General features: G+C 32.6%; 1 protein-coding gene across 2 annotated transcripts; it reads right to left on the bottom strand.

Annotated features, from left to right (window-relative positions):
* Window positions 1-4,639: 4,639 nt before the first annotated feature.
* On the bottom strand, window positions 4,640-24,891 carry LOC120143197 (putative 4-hydroxy-4-methyl-2-oxoglutarate aldolase 2). 2 transcript variants are annotated; one of them, XM_039157583.1, is made up of 3 exons: window positions 24,879-24,891; window positions 8,897-8,901; window positions 4,640-5,203 (listed from the first exon to the last, which is right to left on the bottom strand). In XM_039157583.1, exon 3 carries the CDS (start codon window positions 5,189-5,191, stop codon window positions 4,655-4,657), a length of 537 nt encoding a protein of 178 aa, XP_039013514.1. In that variant the 5' UTR covers window positions 5,192-5,203; window positions 8,897-8,901; window positions 24,879-24,891; the 3' UTR covers window positions 4,640-4,654. The 2 variants fall into 2 exon arrangements, with proteins under 2 accessions (XP_039013514.1, XP_039013513.1); XM_039157582.1 differs by lacking the exons at window positions 8,897-8,901; window positions 24,879-24,891 and adding an exon at window positions 6,419-6,522 and having other exon boundaries at window positions 4,640-5,206.
* Between the last annotated feature and the right edge of the window lie 1,931 nt (window positions 24,892-26,822).

The raw sequence follows: 26,822 nt of genomic DNA, 5'->3' as shown, positions 1-26,822 counted from the left end.
CACACCAGTAACAGTCTGAGAAATCAGATAGGGAAGCCTATTACTGGGTCTGTCGATCACGTTCTGCTGCAGCGCTAGATCCTACGAATTGGAAAAACCCATATTGGAATCCTAATATAAATAATCTAAATATTATTTAAATAATATACTGAAACCTACGGGTAATTCTCGTATTACGCGGTTCAGACTGATCTGACGAACGGATAACACCGGACCTAATTGATCCTTGCTCAGGTGAAACACGAGTACCTTCATAAAATATTTTGTCGAATCAATTCCTTAACCAAAACTCTTAAAAATAATCAAAACATTAAGATACTAAGCCTTTTTGAGTTCACATGCTCGATTTGGGAATTTTGGGTCAGAATTTGGCAAAATAGACTTCGGAATCAAACTCAGGACGTCGAAAAACATAAAGTATGACCTTCTAAAATTTCGAATTCTTGGTCAAAATTAAAGTCAACGGTTTTGACTGACAATTTGGAGACTTTCGGGTTTGAATTTAGCAAAACGGACCCCAAAAACGGATTCGGGACGTCGAAAACTATCAGGATAGGTATTCTCGGTCGAAAACAAAGGTCGTTTAATAGCCGGTCAAAGCCGGTCAAAGTTCTGGTCAAAGTAGGTCAACAAACTTTCAAACATTTTACACAAATAGCACCATTTTCGAATTAATTCCCAAAATATTATTTTTTTTTCTAAAAATTACTAAAATAGCACCCATTTCGAATTAATTCCCAGAATAGCACCAAAACCGAATTAATTCCCAGAATAGCACCAAAACCGAATTAATTCCCAGAATAGCACCGGTCAACGGGTCGGGTCAACGGTCAACGGGTCGGGTCAACGGTCGGGTCGAGTAAACTGGTCGGGTCGGGTAAACGGGTCGTGACCGGTCAAACCGGTCAAAACCGGTTCAAAACCGGTTAAACCGGTCAAAACCAGTTTCCAGTGTTCACTCGCCTGCGGCGGCGCGTGTGGGCGCGTGCGACGTCCTCCGGGGCTCTAAAAATCACGGAAAAATTTCTAAAAATTATTTTGAGCGATTTCGAGATACTTACAAAGATCGGTTCAAATTTTTGAACGGCGGAGAGCTCGATTTCGACTCGGCCGAATCTTTGACTGATCCACCTCCCCACGCGCCGCCGTCAACGGAAATCGAGGATGACACCGGCGGACTCGGAACGGCACAAGGAACGCGATGGTGCGGGAGGTGTCGTAAACAGAGCAACGATCAGCGATGAATTTAAGATTTTCTCGGCGATTTAGCTAAAAAAATACATCGAGACTTTGACTGGAAATTCCCGGCGTTTGGCAGCGTTTCGCTTCAATTAATCTAAGGGATTTGTTCCTCGCTCGATGATGAACACGATGGTGTTTTCAAAACAATGATCGGAGGTCGGACGACGTCAGGATCGTGGTTGAAAGTTGAGATGCGTGGGGGTAAAAACTTAGCAAATTGTTCTGGTATGAAACCAGAATCAATTTGCACGCATATAAGAAGAAGAACAATCTGCCGACACTCCTTGGCATTATTCAGTGATTGGTCACTGAATTTCCTCCACTTTTTAAAACATGCTACAAGTTTTAAAAACTTCCAATTAAATCCTCAAATTTCACCAATTAACTTAATTAAAACCCCAAATTACAATTATATATTTTTTTTTCAATTTTTCGGATTGTTACACTCCCTTTTATAATTTATTGCACGTTTATCATCATGTTTTACTTTATTTTAATTTAGTCACTGCTTTGTTTTGACATTTATTTGAAATTGGTCATTTATTTTTGTTTTGTTTTAATTTCGTCACTTGATGTATTCTATTTTATTATTTATTCATGAATTTGATGTTGTTATTAATTTATGCATTTTAGTCACTGTCTATTTCTGATTTGGCTATGTTTTTTATCTGATTACATCTTGGTCCCCATATCTTATTTATTTTTGTTTATTATAATTATAGCTTAACGTTGAATATATTCATTGTGGTCACTCTTGCACTTTGTTTATTTGTTTACATTCTAGTCATATTTTCATTTTGTTTTATTTTAATTTTTGCATGTTACTTTTAGGCTATTTTATTTTAGTCACTAAGTAGTTTTGTTCTATATTAATTGGTATGAAACCTTATAAGCATTACTTAACTCTAATCAAAATAATTTGACTAAGGGTAATATTCATTGATTTTAAGATTGTTGTAAAGTGATTATCTTAACGTATAAGAAGGTTAGTTTCAATCATTTTAAAATGAAAGTCTATCCCATTAAGTGACACGAATTAAATTGAATCTATTTTAAAATTTGGGGATTGAGGAAAATAATATGTTATTTTAATTAAGTTCACCGAGGAAAGACTGTTAGATCGAATCTAAGGCCTCATCTCGATGTACTTAAATAATTGAACATCCTTATTCTCATTAAAGGTTGGTAAAATTAATAATTAATTGTACTTGCTTGATGTATGCTTTTAATTTGTTTTATTTTTGCATGTATTTTTCAATGGGATTTCAAAATAAAAACAACTTGAATTAATGAAAATAGTAATATCTTTTCATTTCAGTTGGAGTAATAAATGATTGCGTTAAGGCAGGAGAGGTTATTTATTCTTGATTGGAAATAATTAGATATTATCGTTTTCTCTCGAATCAATATTGAATTTTAAGATGAAATAGTGATATCTCTTTATTTCGATCAGGGTAATAAAAGATTGCTTTAAGGCATGAGAGGTCATTTATTCTCGATTGGAAATAATTAGATATTATCGTTTTCTCTCTTAGAATTATTTTGTGTTGTTATTTGAATTAATATTGAACTTTATGATGTGATTATAATATTTTATTTTTTCGATTGAAGTAAGAATCGACTGGTTTAAGGCATGGGAGGTCAACTCTTCTATATAGGAAGTAATTAAATATTATTGTGTTTCGTCTTAAAATCCAAAGAATATTACTTGTATGGGATATTAAATTAAATTAGACTCAAAATCTTAAATTTCATGGCAAAGACAACTAATTAATCAATTATATACCAATTTAGGGCGATGTGGGGTGCTAATCCTTCCCCACGCATAACCGACTCATGAACTCAACATTTTGGTAACACATGCCACAAATTTTCTGTTTTAATTCAAATGAATATTTTTTAAAATGACAAATACTTTTTGGGTGCCCAATCACACCCTAATCAAAGGTTTGTGGTGACTCCTCTAATCACATTTTGCTATTAATCGATCATCAAATTATTAGAAACGATACCTTTTAAAAAATCATTTTGATAGCTTGGCGACTTCGCTGGGTACTTTTTTAGAGGTCAGGCCGATTGTCAACTAATAAATTGTCTTTGTAAATGAAAATTACAAGTTCGTTCTAATTTCGTTTTTTGATCCCTTGTGTGGTTTAAACAAATTTTCGCTTGCAATTTGATTAACCACTAAATAGTTGTATTGATTTGTTTGCTCATGTTTTCAAATTAAATAATTGTGCAAGACTTTGAGATTTATGCTTCGTGTTGTTTGTTTTGTTTTCTCTTTTCCTTACACACTGGAGAGCTGCATTTGCATTTGCATTTCCATTATAATCATAATTGGATTTCTAAGTGAAAGAGACTATCTTCATATTTCATTCTGTTTCTCAGGATTAATTTTTTATTTGCAAAAATTGGTTTACTACAATATTTAATGTGTGATAGGTAAAATAATAATGGGGGTTGAAGACATAAACTTTTGAATAACGTATTGAAGCCAAAAGAGGATTCGAGTCGAAAACCTAAAAAGGCGGCTCGAATATTAATTTGTGCAACTAGGAAATAAGAAGCAGTCTTACAAATCTCTTTATAAGCATCGAACATACCAAATGTGTCCTTGAGAGTTTGAAACCAGTGAGTATCTGTAGAAGATGAGCATAACAACCACTTCATCAATTCGTGGGACACCCAAAGAGCTAGATATGCTATAATAAAAGGCCAACCTGAGAAACCTTACCTTTCCAGAATCAACCTATACCTCAAATTTGTCATCAATATTGACACTTGTCAAAGGGCTATAATTCTTTTAGAATTAAAAGAGTAGTTGATTTGTTTGATACCCAATGAACTTTTGTTTCATAGTTTCTCTCAATTACGAGCACAATGCATGAGGCGCCATTTTTTTAAAAAAATTCTTCATCAAACGTTTTTCACATTTTGAAAAATTGAAAGAGAATAAGAATCTCAAGTGAAAAAGGTCCTTGAAGCTATTAATGCTTATTATGCCTCTATTGGAAAAAAAAGAATAAACGATGTCAGAATAATGAAGCATTCCACAATCTTGAAAGCAAGTAGTCCAAGAGATCAGAAGAGATAGAGGATAGAACTTGTAGCACTTTCTTGTGACGTTGTCCTTAACCTGTCGAGAAGTAGATGACCGCCTGAAAGGGGCACATATCCCAGCTCATAGAAAAAATGCAACAGTGAGACCAGTCAAGGATGAAATTTTGGCACCCAAATAAGGATGAGTCATGAAAATACCCACTTTGGGGCATGACTAAAAACCCAGATCAAGTTGTGATAACAAGGCTCAGACCAAAAAGACATTGAGATTGAGTCTCACAATTTGGAGTGTCAGGGGCAAACCAAGATTTTGAGCAGAGCTTACCTTGTAAAGCAAATCAGTCGAACATCAATTAACGGTAGAGTCTTGGAGAAACGAACTCTGATGGAGTAATTGATCAGTCTTGGAGATGAGGATACCATAAGTGTCTGCATAAAGCCACTCCCCATCACATATCCTAGTCCCGGCAATGGTTATCGGGACATGTTTCTCCCCGATTCCCTTCTTATTGGCCTTCATAGGATGAGAATGAAGTGCTCTCACCCCAATGTCACAACCGTTTATCTCGTCAACATCCCTTACGCAGCCGTTAACCACTATTCCAGCCCATCCGTTATTTTGAGCTTGAACCACGGGGTTGCCTCCAAGTATGGCACACCTTAAACTACCACCCCCATCAACAACTAGAACTCTTCCGTTTCCCTTCTCCTCATGGAACTCACGGATCAAAACATTGTCTTCAAACACTTTCAGTGTAACTATAGGTCCAGAGAAGACCGGGCGACGACCATATATTTGGAATATTGGCAGGAGGGCCCGAAGTTCACCTCCCACAATTAGCTGTGGATTTGCATCACACACTTCAGCAGTTGTAACCAAAGCCATTAATTACAGACACTCCTTCAAGGCAAACCAACAATTGAAAAATAGTATTAAGGCCGAGAGAGATGAAGATACAATCACATTTTCTCAAAATTAGCTTGGTATAGAAGCAAAAAAAAGTATCTTAATTACAGAAAAAAAAAGCTACGAAACAAATATGAAAAAAGATAAGCTTAGAAACGATGATAGAATGCATCCGCAAAGGAAAATGAAAATACAGTTTACCAAACAATCCAAGGACCAAAAGAGCTCTCCACTACATATCACCTTCACCAAAACAATCAATTCAGATTCGGAACCTCTAAAATGATAAAATTATGAAGGACAATCATAAACATTTAAGGGTGATGAACCTGGGAATCAATCTACTTGATTCATGCAGCTACTCTTAAAAAGGTAACAGTTTCCTTTATAGAACATGTTCCTGAACAACCAAGCATTAGTCATATACAAAACTATGAAACACAATAACCAATTTCTACTGTCATTGCAATCAGAAAAGTTCTCTAGTATCTTATGCCCAAATCAAGAAGCATGAAGAACCAGGGATTTAAATAGCGGCCGTTATATAGTGGTAAAAGTGTCATCTGAAACCATTATTGGACGGTCGACATACCCACAATGACTGCAATAGCAGCCGCTAGTGCTGCAATAGCGATAAACGCAACACAACCGAAAACCCACTCCGCTATTTAAATACATGTGAAGAACAGAGCAAAAGTCCTAACATTGAAATCCAACGAAACAAAAACAAACCATCCACATTTACACAGCTAAATCGGAGAAAAACACAAGCAAAACCAGCAATAGTGGAGGGAAAAATGAAGCAACTACAAGGAAGACCTTAAGATCCATTATTTTGAACAAAATATAAGAATGCGATTCAAATTCTTCACATAAGAAAACCCATTATGATTTAATAACTTGAAGTTTTCGCCTATATTAATATTTATCAGATTCTTAATCACACCTTTATGATCTATAACTTTTATCTTAAGTTCTTGTATTTATTATCATAATCTTTTGATCATCGTTCAGCATATTTACACATAATGAGTGAAACTTCTAATCTAAATAAGCAGATAAAAATAACCCAATTCAAAGGACTGATTAGTTTTGCAAACACCATCGAATCAATACAATAAAAAAGCAAAACAAAGAAAAATATAAAAAATTATCAGATAACTGAAAATTGGGAAAAAATCAAAGTGTTAGATTTTCTTTTTTTACCTAGTAACTGAGCTTGTCAAATAAGGATTCAAAAGAAGATGCAAAGTGAAAGTTGAAACAGAAAGTTTGCTGTTTCAAAGGGAAGGAAATAGTATGTATGGCTGCTAAATCGCGTGATTGTTTGCTTTTCCTACATTTTTTATTTAATTTAGTATTACTTATTACTAGTTTTCCAATTTCGATGAGATGGTGACCTGACAAACGTTTTGGTAATAAAGTAGCTAAGCACAGAGTTTAATATCTAAATTATATTTCAAAATACCTTTGGTCTTTAGCTAATGATAGGTAGCTGACGTTTTCTTTAAGTAATTATAGTTTTTTTAATATATATTTTCAGGTGATTATCATTATATTTTTTAATTTTTAATAAAAAAATTATTATTTAAAAAATTAAAATAAATCTAAATTTCTTCCTCGTATCATCCCTCTCCCTCTTATCTCTCACCACCGATGACAAAAGGGTCATTGATTAAGTTTCGTTCGAAACATTACGAGATACTTAACGGTGGTGGTTGTGACGTACGGATGAGTATAGCCATTAAAATCTCCGAAAAACAACAATGAAAAAACTAAAAATCTGGCAACTTTTCATGACGTTTTTCAGAATGATCGGTTCAGTTTCACGGTGAATAAGAGATTGGATTTTGGTTGTAACGAAGAGACAATTCTAATGGTGTCAATAGTGACAATCACGAGTCGACGGTGACCAATCGACGGCAAAAAATGTAAAATTTGAGTTTTTTTGGTTTTTCTTTAAATTACAATATTAAGTTTTTTAATAAAAATAATTTTTGAAAATTTATGTGTGATTTATGTCAAATAACGACTAAATTTAATAGTCGTTATGATCCAAACACCTAAAAATATAACGTTAAAAATATTAAACACCTATTGTTAGTAAAAGATTCTTTAAGCATCAAAATCGTATATTTTTTGCACTAAAATTATATTAATCCTTAGCACAAAGGATTTTTTTTGGTAAAGTACAGCAACACTTTCTAAACTATAAGTTTTTATCATTTTGGTCGATAAGCTTACAATAATCATTAAATTAATTAAACCGTTATAAAATAATCAATGTTACATTACTTGTTGTTAAAGGATGACTTGATACTTCAACAATATTTAATATCTCATTTTTTTATTAATTATAATGAAAATTTTATTATAGTATATTTTCAATATTTTAAATAATATTTTTTATAATAATTATAAATTTTAAAATATAAAAATATAGATACTTTTAAAATTATAAAAAAATTAAAATTATAATAAAAGAGATAGGGTATTAAAAAAATTTATAATAGTTAATCGATATAATCGTTACATTTAAGAGGTTATTTAATCAAACAATTAATGCTAAACGGTTTCAGTTAATTGAACTGCTAAAATTAATAGTTAGCAGTTAAGATTCGATTACAAATTTTGATAAATTTTTAACCAACAGTTAATCATTAATAAATTAAATATGGAAAAGGGTCATTTTTACCTCTGGAGTACACTTAATTTAGCATTTTCGCCCCTATCATATTTTTGAATCAATTTAGCCCTCAAAATTATTTAATTGTATCATTTTATACCCTAACTTAAAACCATAATTCTAAACATTAAATCCTAACCTCTAAAACACAACCCTAAACCTTAACCCTAACCCCTAACTTAAAACACTAAACAATAGCAAATATTTTAAATATTGATGCAATTGAACAACTTCGAGGGCTAAATTGATCCAAAAATACGATAGGGTCGAAAATGATAAATTAGGTTTACTACGAGACAAAAGTGACCCTTTTACCATTAAATTTATAATTATATTTTTTAAAGAAAAATACTAATAGAATTAGAAGTAAATTTTAACCCTACTCCTAAACTTTTAGCCTTGTTCCTAAAATTTATAACTGTTTATTTTACGTGTTACAAAAATTTGATGGTGTATTGAACTATTTGTAAAATATTTACACAAAAGTGTATAGAAAATATAATTTTCTATAATTCTAATTTATATAGTTTCAATAAAATTTATACACAAATAATATATATATATATATATATATATATATATTATTTTAAAATTTTTATTTATTTAAAAATATAAAAATATACTTACACTAATATAATTATGTGTTTATTGTTAGGTACCAAGATATTGAGATATATATACTTACACCAGTGTAAGTATGTAACACCATCTCCTGTATACCCTTCCGTATATGAGATACAGATGTCACATCACTATTATTACTGTTCCTCATTCTAAAATCCTAAAAATTTTGTTTCTAAAAATAAAACATTTTTATATAATAATAATAAAACATACATTAACGTAAATAGAAGAACAAAAAGAGATGTTTTAACACCCGTCATTTTACAAAAGTTTAATATAATATTATTCAGAGCGTTTTTAATAAAGCCTATTACATGCCAACTAAAATAGATCAAAAGTAGACAGGTATGTCATACGGTTACTGATAAGGCGACTCTGGCTTGGATGTCCAATGATCTCCTTACTCAACCTGTATTCAACCTACGCATGAAATAAACACCCGTTAAGTATTACTTAGTGAGGCAAAAATTCATCATACAATGAAATCAATCTATATATATATCGTTATTTTTATTGATGAAATCTCAATTCATTATTTCCATTCATTATCAAATCTTTGTAATGCACCCGTAGTGCCGAAACAGTTATTCATTCCACATAGGAAGAATTTCGTAAAATGCACCTATAGTGTCGAAACGACTATTCATCCACGTAGGATGAATTTCGTGAAATGCACACTTAGTGTTTAAACAGCTATTCATTCCACATAGGAAGAATTCTGTGAAATGCACCTATAGTGCCGAAACGGTTATTCATCCACATAGGATGAATTATGTGAAATGCACACTTAGTGCCGAAACAACTATTCATTCCACATAGGATGAATTCCGTGAAATGCACACTTAACGCCGAAACGGTTATTGATCCACATAGGATGAATTTCGTGAAATGCACCTATAGTGCCGAAACGGCTATTCATCAATGTAGGATGAATTTTGTGAAATGCACACTTAGTGTCGAAACGTCTATTCATTCCACATAAGAAGAATTCTGTGAAATGCACCTATAGTGCCGAAACGGTTATTCATCCACATAGGATGAATTCCGCGAAATGCACACTTAGTGCCGAAACAATTATTCATCCACATAGGATAAATTCCGTGAAATGCACACTTAGTGCCGAAACGGCTATTCATTCCACATAGGATGAATTCTGTGAAATGCACACTTAGTGCCGAAATGGTTATTCATCCACATAGAATGAATTTCGTGAAATGTACACTTAGTGTCGAAACGGTTATTCATCCACATAGGATGAATTACATGAAATGCACACTTAGTACCTATTTGGTAATCACCACATACATATTAAATAATCATACATATATGATTAATACAACATGTAGTTACACAATTAAATGCACTCACTTGGCTCTCCTTGCTTAGATATCCAATTTGGAAAGATGATTACTCCGGGACTTGGCCTTTGCCTTTTGCTTTACTCGACTCGGGAACTTGATTTCGATCTATTTCATATTTATTAAATACATGCATAATATCAATTGTTAGTATATTTCCTAACAATTATACTTAAACATTAATCAGAAGTACCTATTATTAACCTTTCTACAACAATAACAACCTATTTTAAAATTTCTGGCTCATCAGTATCGATACCCATACCATGGTATCGATATTACTATACGATGGTATTGATACCCCCTTCCGGTATCGATACCAATTTTAGATTCGATGTTACCTGGTATCGATACCCTTACCATGATATCGATACTACCATACTATGGTACCGATACCCCCTTCCGGTATCGATACCAACTATAGGTTCGATGTTGCCTGGTATCGATACCCTTACCATGGTATCGATACTACCTCGTCGGTATCGATACTGATTGAATCAGTATCGATACTACTCAGCTAATTCATCCTATTTTAATCTATAGTATCGGTATTGTTCTATCAATATAGATACCCTTGCCAAGAATTTCCAGTTTTAAACCCGAGTTTTACCCAAATGAGGTCAAATTTCGTTATATTAACACCCTACAATACTATGAAACTCTTCTTTAACTATTCATACTAAATTTCATTCATTTTCTTCTTAAAACATCTTCCAAAAACATTAAATTCTAAGAATCAAACAACTTTTCCTAATGTGTTTTTAATCCAATCCAATGCTTCTAATCTCTCATTTACCTCTATGACAAGTCAAATCTATCATAAAACATCCATAAACCCTTATTTTTCAAAATATCACTCAAAAATCCATTTTCTTCAATCTCTATTATCTTATCCATAACTTAGTTTTAATCCCATTTAATCCTTCCTTAAGCCTTTAGCATACTCAAATCTTCAATAACCAACCGAAAACGAAAGAATAAACTAGCCATTTGAAATCTTACCTTTGAGCTATAGAAAGAGCTTTTCCACGGCAAGAAGAAGAAGATAGAGATATAACTTGTGTCTTATTTTCCCTTTTTCTTTATTTAAATACCTTATTAAAATAATTATTAAATTTATTTCCTCCTAAAGGACTAAAATGCCCTCTCTATTGATCTATGGTTACAATCTAGTTTAAAACACTATTCCAATCATTTACTTATCTCTTATCAATTAAACATTTAAATTTTCCATTTTTAAATCTTTTCAATAAAGTCCCTAATTCGATATTTAGGGCATTACAATTCTCCCTTTAAGAAAATTCATCCTCGAATTTAAAGAAGAACCTGAACCAAAGATAAGTGGAAACTGCTTTTTCATATCCTCCTCTCTCTCCCACGTAGACTCTTTCACCTTTTGATTCTGCCAATGTACTTTAACCAACGTAATCCTTTTGTTACGTAATTACTTGGTTTCCTTAGCCAATATCCGTACTGGTTCTTCCTAATAAGTCAAATCTGATAGGATCTCTATTTCTTCAAGACTGATAACATGCGAAGGATCCGATTTGTATCTCCTAAGCATCTATACGTGAAAAACATTGTGGATTTTGTCCATGTTCGGAGGCAAAGCTAACTGATACGCTACGGGTCCAAACCTTTTTAATATCTCATACGGTCCAATGAACCTTGGACTCATCTTTTCTTTTTCACCCAAAACGTAATACCTTCTTCCAAGGCGATACTTTCAAAAATACTTTATCTCCCTTTTGGTATTCTATTTCTTTTCTTTTCAAATATGCATAGGACTTCTGTCGATCTGAGGCTATCTTTAGATTGCTTTGGATAATATTCACTTTATCCTCCATATCTTTCATCAAATCTAGACTAACCAAATCTTGATCTTTTAATTCAAATCAATTTAATGGTGTTCTGCATTTCCTTCTATACAGAGCTTCATACAGGGCCATCTTAATACTTGATTGATAACTATTGTTATATGCAAATTCTTCTAAACACAAATACCTTTCCCATGATCCCTTCAATTCAATCACACATGCCCTAATCATATCCTCCAGTATCAGAATAACTCTATCTGACTGCCCATCTGTATGTGGATGAAAAGTTGTATTAAAGTTCAATCGAGTACCCAATGACTTATGCAAGGACTTCCAAAATCTTGAAGTAAACCTTGGGTATCGATATGATACTATCGATATCGGTACTCCGTGTAGTCTAACTATCTCTTTTATATACAACTCCGCAAGTTTATCCATTGAATAATCTATTCGAACCGAAATAAAATGAACTGTCTTGGTCAATCTGTCTACTATTACCCAAATCGAGTCTTTTTTACCAGTGATAATGATATCCTCGAAACAAAATCCATTGTGACTCTCTCCCACTTTCACTCAGGAATAGATATTGGCTACAGTAACTTGAATGGCATCTGATGTTCAGCTTTCACTTGCTGACATGTCAACAAACTCTGTGAAAGCTCATTTGATGCCAGACCACCAATAACGACTCTTCAAGTCTTAATACATCTTATTCCTGCCTGGGTGCATAGTCAAAGGGCTATAATGGGCTTCACAAAGAATATATCCCCTCAAATCATCATAAACGGGAATACAAAGCCTCCTACGGTAATATAAACATCCATTATCCCTTATTTCAAAATCTTTGATCTCTTCTTTTTTCAACCTGCGCTAATCTCATCAAACATTTCTTATCTCGACCTTGCAGCTCTTTAATACGATCCAAAAACATAGGTTTTAACTTTAATTCAGCAATCAAAACACCATCTTCATTCAAAGACATATGTGCGTCTAAAGCTCTTAAAGCCGAAAAAGTCTTTCGACTGAGTACATCCGCTACCACATTAGCCTTTCCCGGATGATAATCAATAACCAAATCATAATCTTTAAAGAGCTTAATCCATCTTCTTTGCCTTAAGTTCAGCTCTTTTTTAATCAACAAACACTTTAAACTTTTATGATATGTGTAAACATGACAACGCTTAACGTACAAATAATGGCGCCAGATTTTTAAAGAAAACACCACTGCAACCAATTCTAAATCATGCGTCGGGTAATTTCTCTAGTGATTCTTCAATTGTCTTGAGGCATAAGCCACAAATTTCCCTTCCTGCATCAGCACACATCCTAACCTATTATGGGATGCATCACTTAAAATAACATATTATTTACCCGACTCAGGTTGCATGAATACTGGAGCTTCGGTTACAATTCTCTTCAGCATTTCAAAACTTTATTGGCACTTTTCTGTCCAAACAAAAGGCACATCCCTTCGCAACAGCTTAGTTAGCGGTAGAGCTAACATTGAAAAGTTATTCACAAATCGCCTATAATAACTAGCAATTCCCAAGAAACTTTGAACTTTCATAATATTCTTTAGGGATTGCCAATCTACTATGGCTTGAATCTTTTTGGGATCCACTCTAATGCCCTCTAACGACACTATGTGACCAAGAAAAATAATCTCATACAACCAAAATTTGCATTTGGACAATTTAGTGTACAACTTCTTATCACGAAATATCTGAAGGACCACTCGAAGATGAGCATCATGATCCTTCTTTGACTCGGAATATACCAGGATATCATCTATAAACACTACCACGAATTGATCCAAATACGGTTGAAATAATTTTTTCATTAAATCCATAAACGTTGCAGGAGCATTTTTCAATCCAAACAGCATTACCATAAATTCATAATGTCTGTATCGAGTCCGAAAAGTTATCTTGGAAATATCCTCATTTTTGATGTTTAACTGATGGTACCCCGACCTCATATCTATCTTAGAGAACAATGTTGTGCCTTTCAACTGATCAAATAGGTCATCAATCCTCGAAAGAGGATAATTATTCTTTATTGTTACCTTATTTAGTTGATGATAGTCAATACATAACCGTATACACCCGTCATTCTTTTTCACAAATAATATAGGAGCTCCCCAAGGAGAAATACTAGGTCTGATAAATCCTTTGTCGAATAGTTCTAGTAACTGAGCCTTTAATTCCCTTAACTCCGTTGGAGCCATTCAATAAGGAGCCATACAAACAAGTTTGGTACCCGGATAAATCTCAATTATAAGTTCAACTTCACGATCTGGAGGTAAACCCGATAACTCTACAGGAAAAAACTTCTGGAAACTCCCTAACTGTGGGGATATCATGTAATCGAACTTCTGGCACTCGAGTGTCTATCACATTAGCTAGAAAAACAACGCATCATTTTGACATCATTTTCTTTACGGTCATGGCTGATATCACATTAGACAGAGATTTCACCTTCTCACCTATCACCACAATTTCGGAGCCTTCCGCGTCTTTTAAGAATAATCGTTTTCAGCGACAATCTATCCATCCATGATGTGGAGACAACCAATCTATGCCCAAAATGATTTCAAACTCATCAAATGGTAACTCCATCAAGTTTTCCAAGAATAATACCCCTTGAATCTTAATTGGATATTTTCTACACACTCTTGCACTTTGACCCATAGGATTTATCGCTATCATTTCACCATAAATTGGTTCTAAAGGAATTCCTCTAGTTCTAACCAACTTTGTGCTAATATATGAGTGTGTAGAACCAGGGTCAACTAAACCAAAAACAAGCTCATCAAAAAGGTGAAATGTACCTGTTATGATCTTCGGATCATCCCGAACATCACTGGTCTTTATATTATAAACTCGAGCCACTCCCTAAGTCTCTTTTTTTTTGTTAGCCTCAGATTGACCGCCTGACCTTCTTCTTCCTCTGCTTCTACTAGGTGATGCTACTGATCTCTCAGATTGTACTGATATATTCCCAAATCTCTATGGGTAGCTCCTAGCATAATGACCCGTTCCTCCACAAATAAAGCAAGAACCAGAGAGCACTCTACACACTCCCCGGTGAAATTTACCATATGTCTGACACGGGTTACATTTTTCTCCAAAACTCTACCCGATCTCGCAGTAAAAGAATGGGACTGCTTAGACTTCTGTGTAGTTACAACAACATCCGTTCTATCACTATATCGGGAACCTGATCCCTTCTCTCTTAGCAAAATGTGTAGATGAAGACATCCCACTTCTTTTTCCCATCTGCATACTCTGTTCCGCAGCTAGAGTCTCCTCTTGAGCTCTTTCAATCGTCTTCGCTCTATTTATCACTTATTGCAGACTTGACAAATTTAATGCTAACATCATCTCTTTTAGCTTAGGCCTCAAAACCCTCTATGAACCAATCTCGACAAGCTTTATCATTAGGAACATCCTCTGTAACATAACGACTGAGCTTATTGTATTCGACCTCATACTCATACATCGCTCGATCACCTTGTTTCAAGCTAAGAAACTTCAACAACATCAATCTTATTAACTGCTCTCCGATATACTTGTTTTTGAACTCCTCTTGGAAGAATTGCCAGTTCTCTTGCTCGGGCGATGCATACATCGTCGTGTTTGTCCACCATACCTGAGCCCATCCTCTAAGTAACGATACAGCTCCACCCAGTTTTTCATGATCAGAGCACTGCAGACTTTCCAACATCATCATCACATCGTTCAACAATAAGTCCGTGTCCATAGGGCATTCACCTTCTTCTCCCCTGAACTTAGGAGCTCTCAATCTTCTTAACTCCTTCGGAATTAGCCTTCGTGTTACTGGAGGAGCAGGGGGAAGGAGGTTGAAACCTTATCAAGATAGCGTCGAGAGCTTGCATAAAAGCTCCAAACTCCGGAACAGGCATACCCTGAGGTGCCGGTGCACTGGAATTCTCAGACAGGATCAGATGTTCGCTATTTTCTTAATAGCTTTCACTATTCGATCCATCTCTACTCACTTGTCCAGCCGCTCTTCTCGAATTCGTAGAATCCAACATCTATTGCAACATACATAAAGATAATATTTAAGTTAGTAAGGAAAGACATCTTATCATATTCATTCTATACCCTATCAGTAACCTTGACATCTTAGTGGCATGTAAACTCTTTTTACATTAACAATTACACTTGATTCAGTCGAGAATCAGCTGAACTTATAGCTTTGATACCAATGAATGTAACACCCATCTCCCATATACCCTTATGTATACGAGATATAGATGTCACATCACTATTATTACTATTCCTCATTCTAAAATCCTAAAAATTTTGTTTCTAAAAATAAAACATATTTATATAATAATAATAAAACATACATTAACATAAATAGAATAACAAAAAGAGATGTTTTAACACCCTGTAATTTTACAACAGTTTAATCTAATGCTATTCAGAGCGTTTTTACTAAAACCTATTACATGTTAACAAAATTAGATCAAAAGTAGACAAGTATGTCATACGGTTACTGATGAGGCGACTCTAGCTTGGATGTCCAATGATCTCCTTACTTAGCCTGTATTCAACCTATGCATGAAATAAACACTTGCAAAGTATTACTTAGTGAGGCAAAAATTCATCATACAATGAAATCAATCTATACATATATATCGTTATTCTTTATCAATGAAATCTCAATTCGTTATTTCCAGTCATTATCATTTATTTGTAATGCACCCGTAGTGCCCATACGGTCATTCATTCCACATAGGAAGAATTTCGTGAAATGTAACTATTGTGTCAAAACGGTTATTCATCCACGTAGGATGAATTTCGTGAAATGCACACTTAGTGCCGAAACGACTATTCATTCCACATAGGAAGAATTCTGTGAAATACACCTATAGTGTCGAAACGATTATTCATCTACATAGGATGAATTCCGTGAAATGCACACTTAGTGCCGAAACGGTTATTCATCCACATAGGATGAACACTTAGTGCCGAAACGACTATTCATTCCACATAGGAAGAATTCCATGAAATGCACCTATAATGTCGAAAAGATTATTCATCCACATATGATGAATTTCGTGAAATACACACCTAGTGCCGAAACGGCTATTCATTCCACATAGGAAGAATTCCGTGAAATGCACCTATAGTGCTGAAACGGTTATTCATCCACATATGATGAATTCCGTGAAATGCACACTTAGTGTTGAAACGATTATTCATCCACATAAGATGAATTTCGTGAAATGCACACTTTGTGCCGAAACAACTATTCATTCCACATAGGATGAATTCCGTGAAATGCACACTTAGTGTCGAAACGGTTATTCATCCACATAGGATGAATTTCGTGAAATGCATACTTAGTGTCGAAACGGTTATTCATCCACATAGGATGAATTACGTGAAATGCACACTTAGTACCTATTTGGTAATCACCACATACATATTAAATAATCATACATATATGATTAATACAACATCTAGTTACACAATTAAATGCACTCACTTGGCTCGCCTTGCTTAGATATCCAAAATTGAAAGGTGATTACTCCGGGACTTGGCCTTTGCCTTTTGCTTTACTCGACTCGGGAACTTGATTTCGATCTATTTCATATTTATTAAATACATGTATAATATCAATTGTTAGTATATTTCCTAACAATTATACTTAAACATTAATCAAAAGTACCTATTATTAACCTTTCTACAACAATTACAGTCAATCTTAAAATTTATGGTTCTTCAGTATCGATACCCATACCATGGTATCGATACTACTATACGATGGTACCGATACCCCCTTCCAGTATCGATACCAATTTTAGATTCGATGTTACCTGGTATTGATACCCTTACAGTGGTATCGATACTACCATACTATGGTATCGATACCCCTTTCCGACATCGATACCAACTTTAGGTTCGATGTTTCCTGGTATCGATACCCTTACCATGGTATCGATACTACCTCATCGTTATCGATACTGATTCAATCAGTATCGATACTACTCGGCTAATTCATCCTATTTTAGCCTGTAGTATCGGTACTGTTTTATCAGTACCGATATCGTTGCCCAGAATTTCTAGTTTTGAACCTGATTTTCACCCAAATGAGGTCAAATTTCATTATATTAGCACCCTACAATACTATGAAACTCTTCTTTAACTATCCATACTAACTTTTCTTCATTTTGTTTCTTAAAAATTTAATATCTTCCAAAAACATTAAATTCTAAGAATCACACCACTTTTCCTAATGTTTTTTAATCCAATACAATGCTTCTAATCTCTCATTTACCTGTATGACAAGTCAAATCTATCATAAAACATACATTAACCCTCCTATTTCAACAAATCACTAAAAAACCCATTTTCTTCATTCTTTATTATCTCATCCATAACTTAGTTTTAATCCCATTTAATCCTTTGTTAAGCTTTTAGTATACTCAAAGCTTCAATAACCAACCAAAAACGAAAGAATAAACTAGTTATTTGAAATCTTACTTTTGAGCTATGAGGAGAGCTTTTCCACTGCAAGAAGAAGAATATAGAGATATATATTGTATCTTATATTTTTCCTTTTTCCTTATTTAAATACCTTATTAAAATAATTATTAAATTTATTTCCTCTTTAAAGGACTAAAATGCCCTCTCTATTGATCTATGGTTGCAATCTAGTCTAAAACACTATTCCAATCATTTACCCATCTTTTATCAATTAAACATTTAAATCTTTCATTTTTTAAATCTTTTCAATAAAGTCCCTAATTCGACATTTGGGACATTACAAAGTATGTGTTAAGTGTTACACTTTTTATAGTATAAATTATGAAACTTTAAAACATTCAAGTTGTTATTTTTGAAAAATGACTGTAATAGGTTAACATGTAATCGAACCGTTAATAATGATTAACTATTAGCGGTTAACCATTTTTAATAGTTAAATTACGATTAGAAAAATCTCATAACTATTATAACAATTAATCAATTATTTAAATTAAACGATATAATTAACCATTCTATAAACAACCTTAAAAAAGTGATGTATTTAATGTAAATATAGCTTTTTTTCTTTGGTTGTAATTTTTATTGTATAACTAAATGCTACAATAATTCCGTTTATGTGTTTATTTACTAAAAAACAATTTATGTGGATAATATGTCCCGCCTTGTTAAAAGTAATAATTCCCGTTTTATGGTGGATTTTTTTATGTTAAGTTGCGTTTTTTTAATGTAAAGTTGCTCTTTTTTTCCCTATGTTATCCGGTGTTTGTGAGGATTAAAATTTTTATTACAGTAGATTTTTAGATTTTTTAAAGCTTTTAGATATTTTTAAAATATTTATATTTTTTATTTAGAAACTGATAGACTTATTGTAATGCCCAAATTTCAAAGTTCACTTCTGAGTTTTGAAATTTTGTATTTAATTTCTACAAATTACAAGTCGCAAAAAAACCTCTTATTTGGTACTTTATCAACAAATAACTTTTATACATAAATCCAAATATCAAAATACACACAAAATGCATCAAACTCAACAACCAAGTCACATACAATCATATACAACATCATTTATGTAAACATTTATTTTTAACTTGTCAACGAGTGCGGATATAAGTGGTTGAAATTCAGTAATTTGAGTTTGTAAGGCTAATTTCAAATCTTACTACAGTCACACTTGGTAGACAATCTTTAAATTCCCATGTAAATCTCAATTAGGTCTTAGGTATATCATAACCCTAGACTATGAGAGCCACCCCTGACCTAAACTTTTATATAAAAATCACTTATTTTTACTTTTCTTTTAATTAAGTTTACATATGTATAAGTTTATTAATTATTATTATTAATTTTAATTACTATTATTAATTATTACTACTATTATTAATTTTAATTACCATGATTAAATATTATTATTTATTTTAATATTATTATTTATTATTATTACTACTATATTTAATTAAATATAAATTAAAATATGAAAAAAATAAATGTTTTATTAATACTTAATTATTTTATAAGTTTAATACTTTACAAACAGCTCGTTGTAACAAAATGGTAACCCAAAGTAAACCCAACAATAGGAGCTAAAGTTACATAATGAGGCGTTAACGCTGCACATGTCCTAATCGGAATATCAAGGTGAGATTAACGGTTTAGATGAATATTATATCAATTATGAATAAGGCATCATACGCACAACCAACCCATAATTGTTGGATTAGGCTCATTATCTAATTGTCTAGATCACATCTAGGGCAACAGGCAATTACAATTGTCACACCTACAACACGTGAAAATCACATACCAACACTTGGAGACTTCCACACACGTCAACTTATTCTCTACGTGTCAAGCAGTGGTTCCGTCTCTAGTTCTCTTAGATGTTTTTGACAAGAAAATCTTTTGAAAATATCATCTTTTTAAAGAGGATCCTTATTTCCAAAAGAAACAATATCCAGATAAAAAAAAATATAGGAATCATTATTTTTTTTGATTAAAGGACATCCTCAATTTTTTTTGGGTTTAAAACAAAAAAAAAATTCATTGGCTATAAAAGGCACCCCTAAAAAAGAGGGAGGGGTTAGATTTGAGAGAAAATTTTAAAAAATAGAGAGTTAAAAAAGAGCGAAAAGAGAGTGAATATTCATCTTTCACCACCTGAAATACGAGATTGTTGGAGAATCGAAAAATCATGAAAGAAAAGTTTAGATTTACACCATTGTAGTCAAATTTTAGATGATCGAGTGTTGAATTGGAGTACAAGTGGTTGAGAGAAATTAAAGGGTAACATTTAGGGGTATTTCCGATCACCATAGGTGATGGTCGAATCTTAGTCGTTGGTGGAATAACTACTGAAATCTAGATCAGATTAGATAGAGAAGAGATCGTCTATCTTTAGAATTTGTAAGAAAGGGTTAAAATGAGTTAAACTAGTTCTTTTTGGGTAATATAATTTTCAGGTGGGTCAATCGAGTAAAGTCAAATGGGTAATTAGGGTATGTGTTTACGAGTCTTTTAGGGAAAATTAATGCCATAGTCCATAGCTTTAGCTGAATTCAGTTTAGTCCTTATAGGAGTCAATTCCTTTGCTTGTTTTGTTATTTGGACTCGAAATTTCATTCTAATACAATTTAATCATTATTTGTTGTCAATTGTTTATATTTTTTACTATAATTTTATGTTATTTACATTTTAATACTTGAAATTTAATTGATTTAATTTGATTTTACTAATTTATAATTAATATTCATTGAAGCATATTTTTTTAATGTTTTAATTCCATAATATTTTAATTAAGTATGCATGATAACTTCACGTGCATAACTCAAACGCTTTCATAATCATACTAAAGGAAATATTTGATTATATTAAATTATCAATAAATGTTGTCATAATCCAACTGATAGTCTTATTTCGATAATTTAAAATAAGAAAATACCCTTCATGGAAACAAAAGAAAATGATGTCACTTAAAATAAATGAAGACTTGAGAAAAAACTTTATTTAAATTTATCGATAACAAATCATTTGAATATATTTGCGGGTTTTATCTCAAAAATTATAAATAATAGAATATTCTTTATCTGTCTTAAAATAGAAGAATAATTTTAGTTTTGTTTGAATTCTTGTGTGTTTTGGGTGTTCGTAATTTAGTGCAAGTGTACACGTCACTAGTTATTGTATAGATTAAGATAATCTCTACATGGATTAGTGCAAATCTATTCTTGATTCTTTGCATTGAAAGAGGGACAAATAGTTGGTGTGAAAGATTTGCCGTAACTAAAATAAAAGAGAACAAAATTAAAGTGAAGTAAAATGCAATTGCAACACCAAGTAAATTGCTAAAAAGAAAGTATTCCCTTCGATAAGTGAATTGTCATGATAAGTAAAACTAAAAATGAGAAATCACAGTTGAGATAGGAGGAACTGTTTTGAGGTTATGTTGATGCTCTTGGTTGAAAATTCCCACAACATGTTATGTCATTTTGGATGCTCGACAGAGTTATCGTTGATGCTTTTCTAACTAAGTCTAGCAAAAAGACCACGACATATATTGCCATTGACAATACAAGTCTGCGAATAATCTGTAACCCCCAGACCGATGCAGAGGATCCAATCCGATCCGGGAAGTCACATTAGGGCCACTGGAGTGACCCACTCTAAAAATAGCGGAAAATTTAAAACTTTTATTGAAACATGTAACTTATAAAATTAGTTGTCACTATATAAAAATAAAACAGATTTCCAGACTCGTATATAAAACAAAATACAATTACATGCCCCCTAATCACATGTACCATACTCTACAACAATGCCGGAAGAACTCCCTTACTGAAGTCGATAGATGCACTGGTACAACTCTTTTAACCTGAAAAGGTGAGTAATAGAGTGAGCTTTGGAAAGCTCAGTAATACAGAACTACCAGATGATGCTGATGAACGTGTAGATACAGATAAATATATATTTCCTTATTGTTTCCGAACATTTACAGATTTTTTATGCTGAGCAGAGATCCTACTGATATTTCAGGTGGTAACGGACAATGAGCTTTCAGTTCATAGAAATATTTTGGATGACTGAGTTCAGGAGATCATAATATGTTTTCTAGTGTGTTCCCAAAAAGCATGTAACTTTTCAGATCTTTTTAAAACATATATATATATATATACCCCCATCCCAACACATCATAATGTGTAGGTTCCCCAGAACCATACACCCAACCCAACACATCATATAAGGCCCTGAGCACAAAGCCGAGGAACCTGCGAAACTTATTCCTTCAACAATACCCCCCAATTAAAACATTTTCCGTCCGTAAACGGATATATCAAAAATCAAAACATAAATCAGGTCAAGTATCATATCAGAAATCAGGTCAAGTAACAGATCAGAATCCAAGTCAAGTATTAGATCAGAATCCATGTCAGATATCAGATCAGAATCCATGTCAAGTATCAGATCAGAATTCAATTCGAAAATCAGATAAAATATTCATGTGAGTAGGGAACACACCAGAGTTTATGGACATTATTTAGAGGAACTAGATAATCTTATAAGGCAGAGAAACACGGATCTTCAGTTTACCGATAGAATGTCAGTATTTAGGATCACTATAGGAATATTTCAATAACTATTGAAATCATCAGTTATTCAGAATGTGAATTATCAAGATCATATCTTATTCGGACAGTTTTCAGAAGTTGTACGTAATCAGAAGGGTATTCAAGATCTTTTACATCCATATCAATTGAGTGGATAATCGAACAACTTAACAACGAAGATTCAGAACCTTAACAATCTATGTCGATTGATCGCATTATCGAACAACTCTTAGATGAATAGTTCCCAGAACTAATACTTATCGACTGATCATTTCGTGTCCTTCTAGGGTATTTACACTTTAATACCAAAAATTCTTATCCATAGATCATCTTCGGAATCATCACTGAATAGATCTTCCAATGTCTTTATTTCATTTTTACGCTTCCACTATATCATGAAATACTGACGTGTTTGATTTGTAGTTCATGATCCAGAAGAACAGTACATCGTGTATGTTCATTAACGTTTCCAGACTCATCCAAATCACTTATTAAAATCTTAGTCATTGAGGTTACTTATTTCACTTAGTAGTCAAATCCATTCTAATTACTTCAGAGTTTTCCAGATTAATTTGGATGTCTCTAAATTTTGGATACATATTGTACTTCTGTTCAGTTCGGTCTTCGTGGTTGATTTGTCGAACAAATACCCAATTCGTAGTGCTTAACGCGATCTAGAGTTGAGCTGAGTTGAATACTTCCAAAATTATCATCGAGCCAAACTTGAGAAGACAAACACACATTCAAGTAATATTTATGCCATTTAGGTACTGATATAACTTTAGGGTTGATATACTCACTTGAGTTTTATTCCATAACTTTTAAAGGTAGTCCAACACCTATGCTTATTTGGATTCCTTAATTAATCCAAGACATTTACTTAATATAGGCCATAAGGGTATTTTGGTAATTTTAATGTTCAGTTTTATTCCATTTATTTCAGACCTCGAGGATATCCAATCATTCTTGAGCTTGGTGGTATTCTTGGTCATTGTATAGATTCAGTGTATTTTAATCATTTCCTTCCGTCTGATCTTACTATTAAATTCAATCTTATCATTTATTTCAGTCATTTCAAACAATTTTGACAACAAAACAACCCCAACAAATTGTTCTTCAGGTATTTACTCATAACTCGGATATTTCCGGGTCAAGTGCCTTCTCAGATTTTACAAACGGAATATCAGGAATTTTCCTGCACTAAGTCAGGATCTTTACAATTAAATCCGTACTTAATCGAGTTAAGTACGAATCCCCTAAGTATTTTCTCATTCAGAGTCAACTCAAACTATTCTACCTCTTAAGGGCATTTTCGTAATTTCTTAACCAGATAATTTCGATATTAGCTCTTAACGAAAAATAATATAATTTAGAGATCCCATGATTAATTGCTTTCTTGAACACTCTCTGATCTTGAAACGGTTCTCTTAACAAACTTCTAGTATCCTTCACAAACTCTCATAGGATTAAAACCGGTTATCCATAATTTCCAAATAAAATTAACATTTCTTATGCACATCAATATTTTTATCAGACCAATATGTCTGTAAAATCCTCTTATCTAACTTCCATATTCAAATCTTGTCTTTTTATAACATAAGGGTATTTTCATAATTTTACTCTACCAGAGTATTCTCATAATTTCTCATCCAAGTACCTTTAACATTTAACCTTTGATGAAATAAATTATAAGTTGCAGATACAGGGCTGATTTCTTTATTACTAATCACAAACTTGTAATTTAATCTAACAATTCCTCAATCTCTTATATTAGTCATTCGATCCGTAATTATTTACAGAATTTCTACCACATCATATCGAGTGTATAAATTATTCAACTCCACCAAAGTGACCAACATTATCTTGTTCATGCATTTATCAATATAAACATGTTTCATAAAGCATAAAGAGGTAGTAAAGTATTACCTCGATTTCTGTGCAATACTGATCGACTATAAAAAATTGCATTCGAACGCCTTTGATCTTTAATTCAACTTCCAATAATTCCTCAGATACATATCAACATAAATTATATCAGAAACGGAGCTTATTTGCGATAAACAGATCGAATCGGGTGATAAATCAGTGAAAGACAGCTTACCGAGTTTGAATTTGGTGAAACGGACTTCGAATTCGGATTCAGGACGTCGAAAATATAAAATATGACTTTTCAAAAATTTGGAATTTTCGGTCAAAATCAAAGTCAATGAGTTTGACTGTGAATTTCGAGGCCTTCGAGTCCGAATTTCGAGAAACAGACTGTGGAATCAGATTTGGAACGTCGAAAAATGTCAGGATAGGTATAATCGGTCAAAAACAAAGGTCGTTTAATGTCCGGTCAAAGCCCGTCAAAGTTTTGGTCAATGTTTTCTCATCTTGATTTCGATTTAACCCTTTGGTTAGCGAATCTAAAATGTTATCCTTTGATTTTACAAAATCAACATAAATAACTCCATTTGAGATCAGTTATATATGGTATTATGTCGACGACACATATGTCTCGACTTACCATCATACTTAAAATTATATGCTAGTTATAGTATATGCATATTGTGGGCACAAGTTTCAGCCATTAAAGAATATTTAAAAAAAAAATCAAAGTCATCAGCTTATTTTACAGGCTTACCTAGAGCTACAAACTCATTTTCTATTATGAATCTGGTTATAACAGTTTCTTAAGGATTTCCTTGATACGACTTCTCCTCCCAATGTGAAACATATTCACTTGAGTCGTGGATATCTTGAATATCAAATTCCAACTAGCATGGGTTTATCCTTCTAAGATAGCACGATGATCAACAAAAATACAATCTATCATTTAGGACCTATATTTGCTTTGGTAATATGAAATTACCTTCTCAAGACATCCCCATATTTTCAAGTATTTGTTCGAAGGTTTTTGACCTTTCCATAACTCATATGGTTTCTTGTGCTTTTTCTTTCTTTCATATGACCTTATTTAAAAGATAATTAGTTGACAGAACAACTTATCATCTCCCTCATATATTTTGTGACAACTCAAAACTTCATAGTGTTGCGTTCATCGTTTCTTTTAGAGTCCAATTTTCCTTTCGGCTATTTCATTTGATTGAGAAGAGTACGATGGTGTTACTCTATAAATAATACCATGTTTTGAATAATATTCATCAAATGGTTCAACGTATTCACCACCACTATTACTTCTTATCATCTTAATCCTTTTATTAAGTTGATTTTCAGCTTCATGTTTGTAAATACAAATTTCTCTATAACTCCGCCTTTGCTCCTTCAGCGAATACACATAGCAATTTTTTACTTTCATCAATGGAGGTAATAAAATATTTATTCTCTCTTGTCTGTTCCATTATTATGAATTTTAAGAACTTGATCACTAATAATTCATTAGTACCAGCATCTTCCATTTCGTATCTATGATCCAATGTTATTCATAATTCTTTTATCTATCTTATGAATACTATACACCTTATATGGTGTACCCCATAATACATTTATGATGTATTTCTAATATAGGAAGTCCTAATACTTCCAAACTTTAACAGTAGTGAATGTGGTAACAACATTTACCTCATCCTCTTTGATAATATGAGGATCATTTGATATTTGGCCAAATTTAACATGGTCAAATAGAACAACATATAATTTTACAAGTTTCTCATTGTGGCTCGTGACCACCGACAATCATGATTTTGTTTAACACAAGAAATTAGAATTAATAATAATTCCAATAATAAATCAAAAATAAATTTTGATTTATTCTACCAACAACATTTAGTTAGAAACTAAATCAGTAAAAAATTGTCACGTTCAAAAATATTCTATTATAGAAAGTAATCAAATCATTCCATTAAGCGACAGAACTAAAATCCCAATTGATTTCAAAAATAAAATAAAAAATTTCAATTTATTTCAACAAACATAAAATTATTTATCATTTATTTTTTTATTTTTTATCGACAGAATCAATGTTCTAAAACAAAATCAGTAATCAAAGTTGCTTTCACAATTT

The sequence above is a fragment of the Hibiscus syriacus genome, unplaced genomic scaffold, assembly GCF_006381635.1.
Source record: "Hibiscus syriacus cultivar Baekdansim isolate YM2019G1 unplaced genomic scaffold, ASM638163v2 tig00110839_pilon, whole genome shotgun sequence".
Classification (NCBI taxonomy): Eukaryota; Viridiplantae; Streptophyta; class Magnoliopsida; order Malvales; family Malvaceae; genus Hibiscus; species Hibiscus syriacus.
The sequence above is the reverse complement of the archived record's forward strand: the minus strand, read 5'-3'. Positions and strand labels throughout refer to the sequence as shown.

Bases quoted from the DNA above. Each gene is read 5' to 3' on its own strand.
- LOC120143197 (XM_039157583.1), bottom strand. From the start codon at position 5,191: ATGGCTTTGGTTACAACTGCTGAAGTGTGTGATGCAAATCCACAGCTA.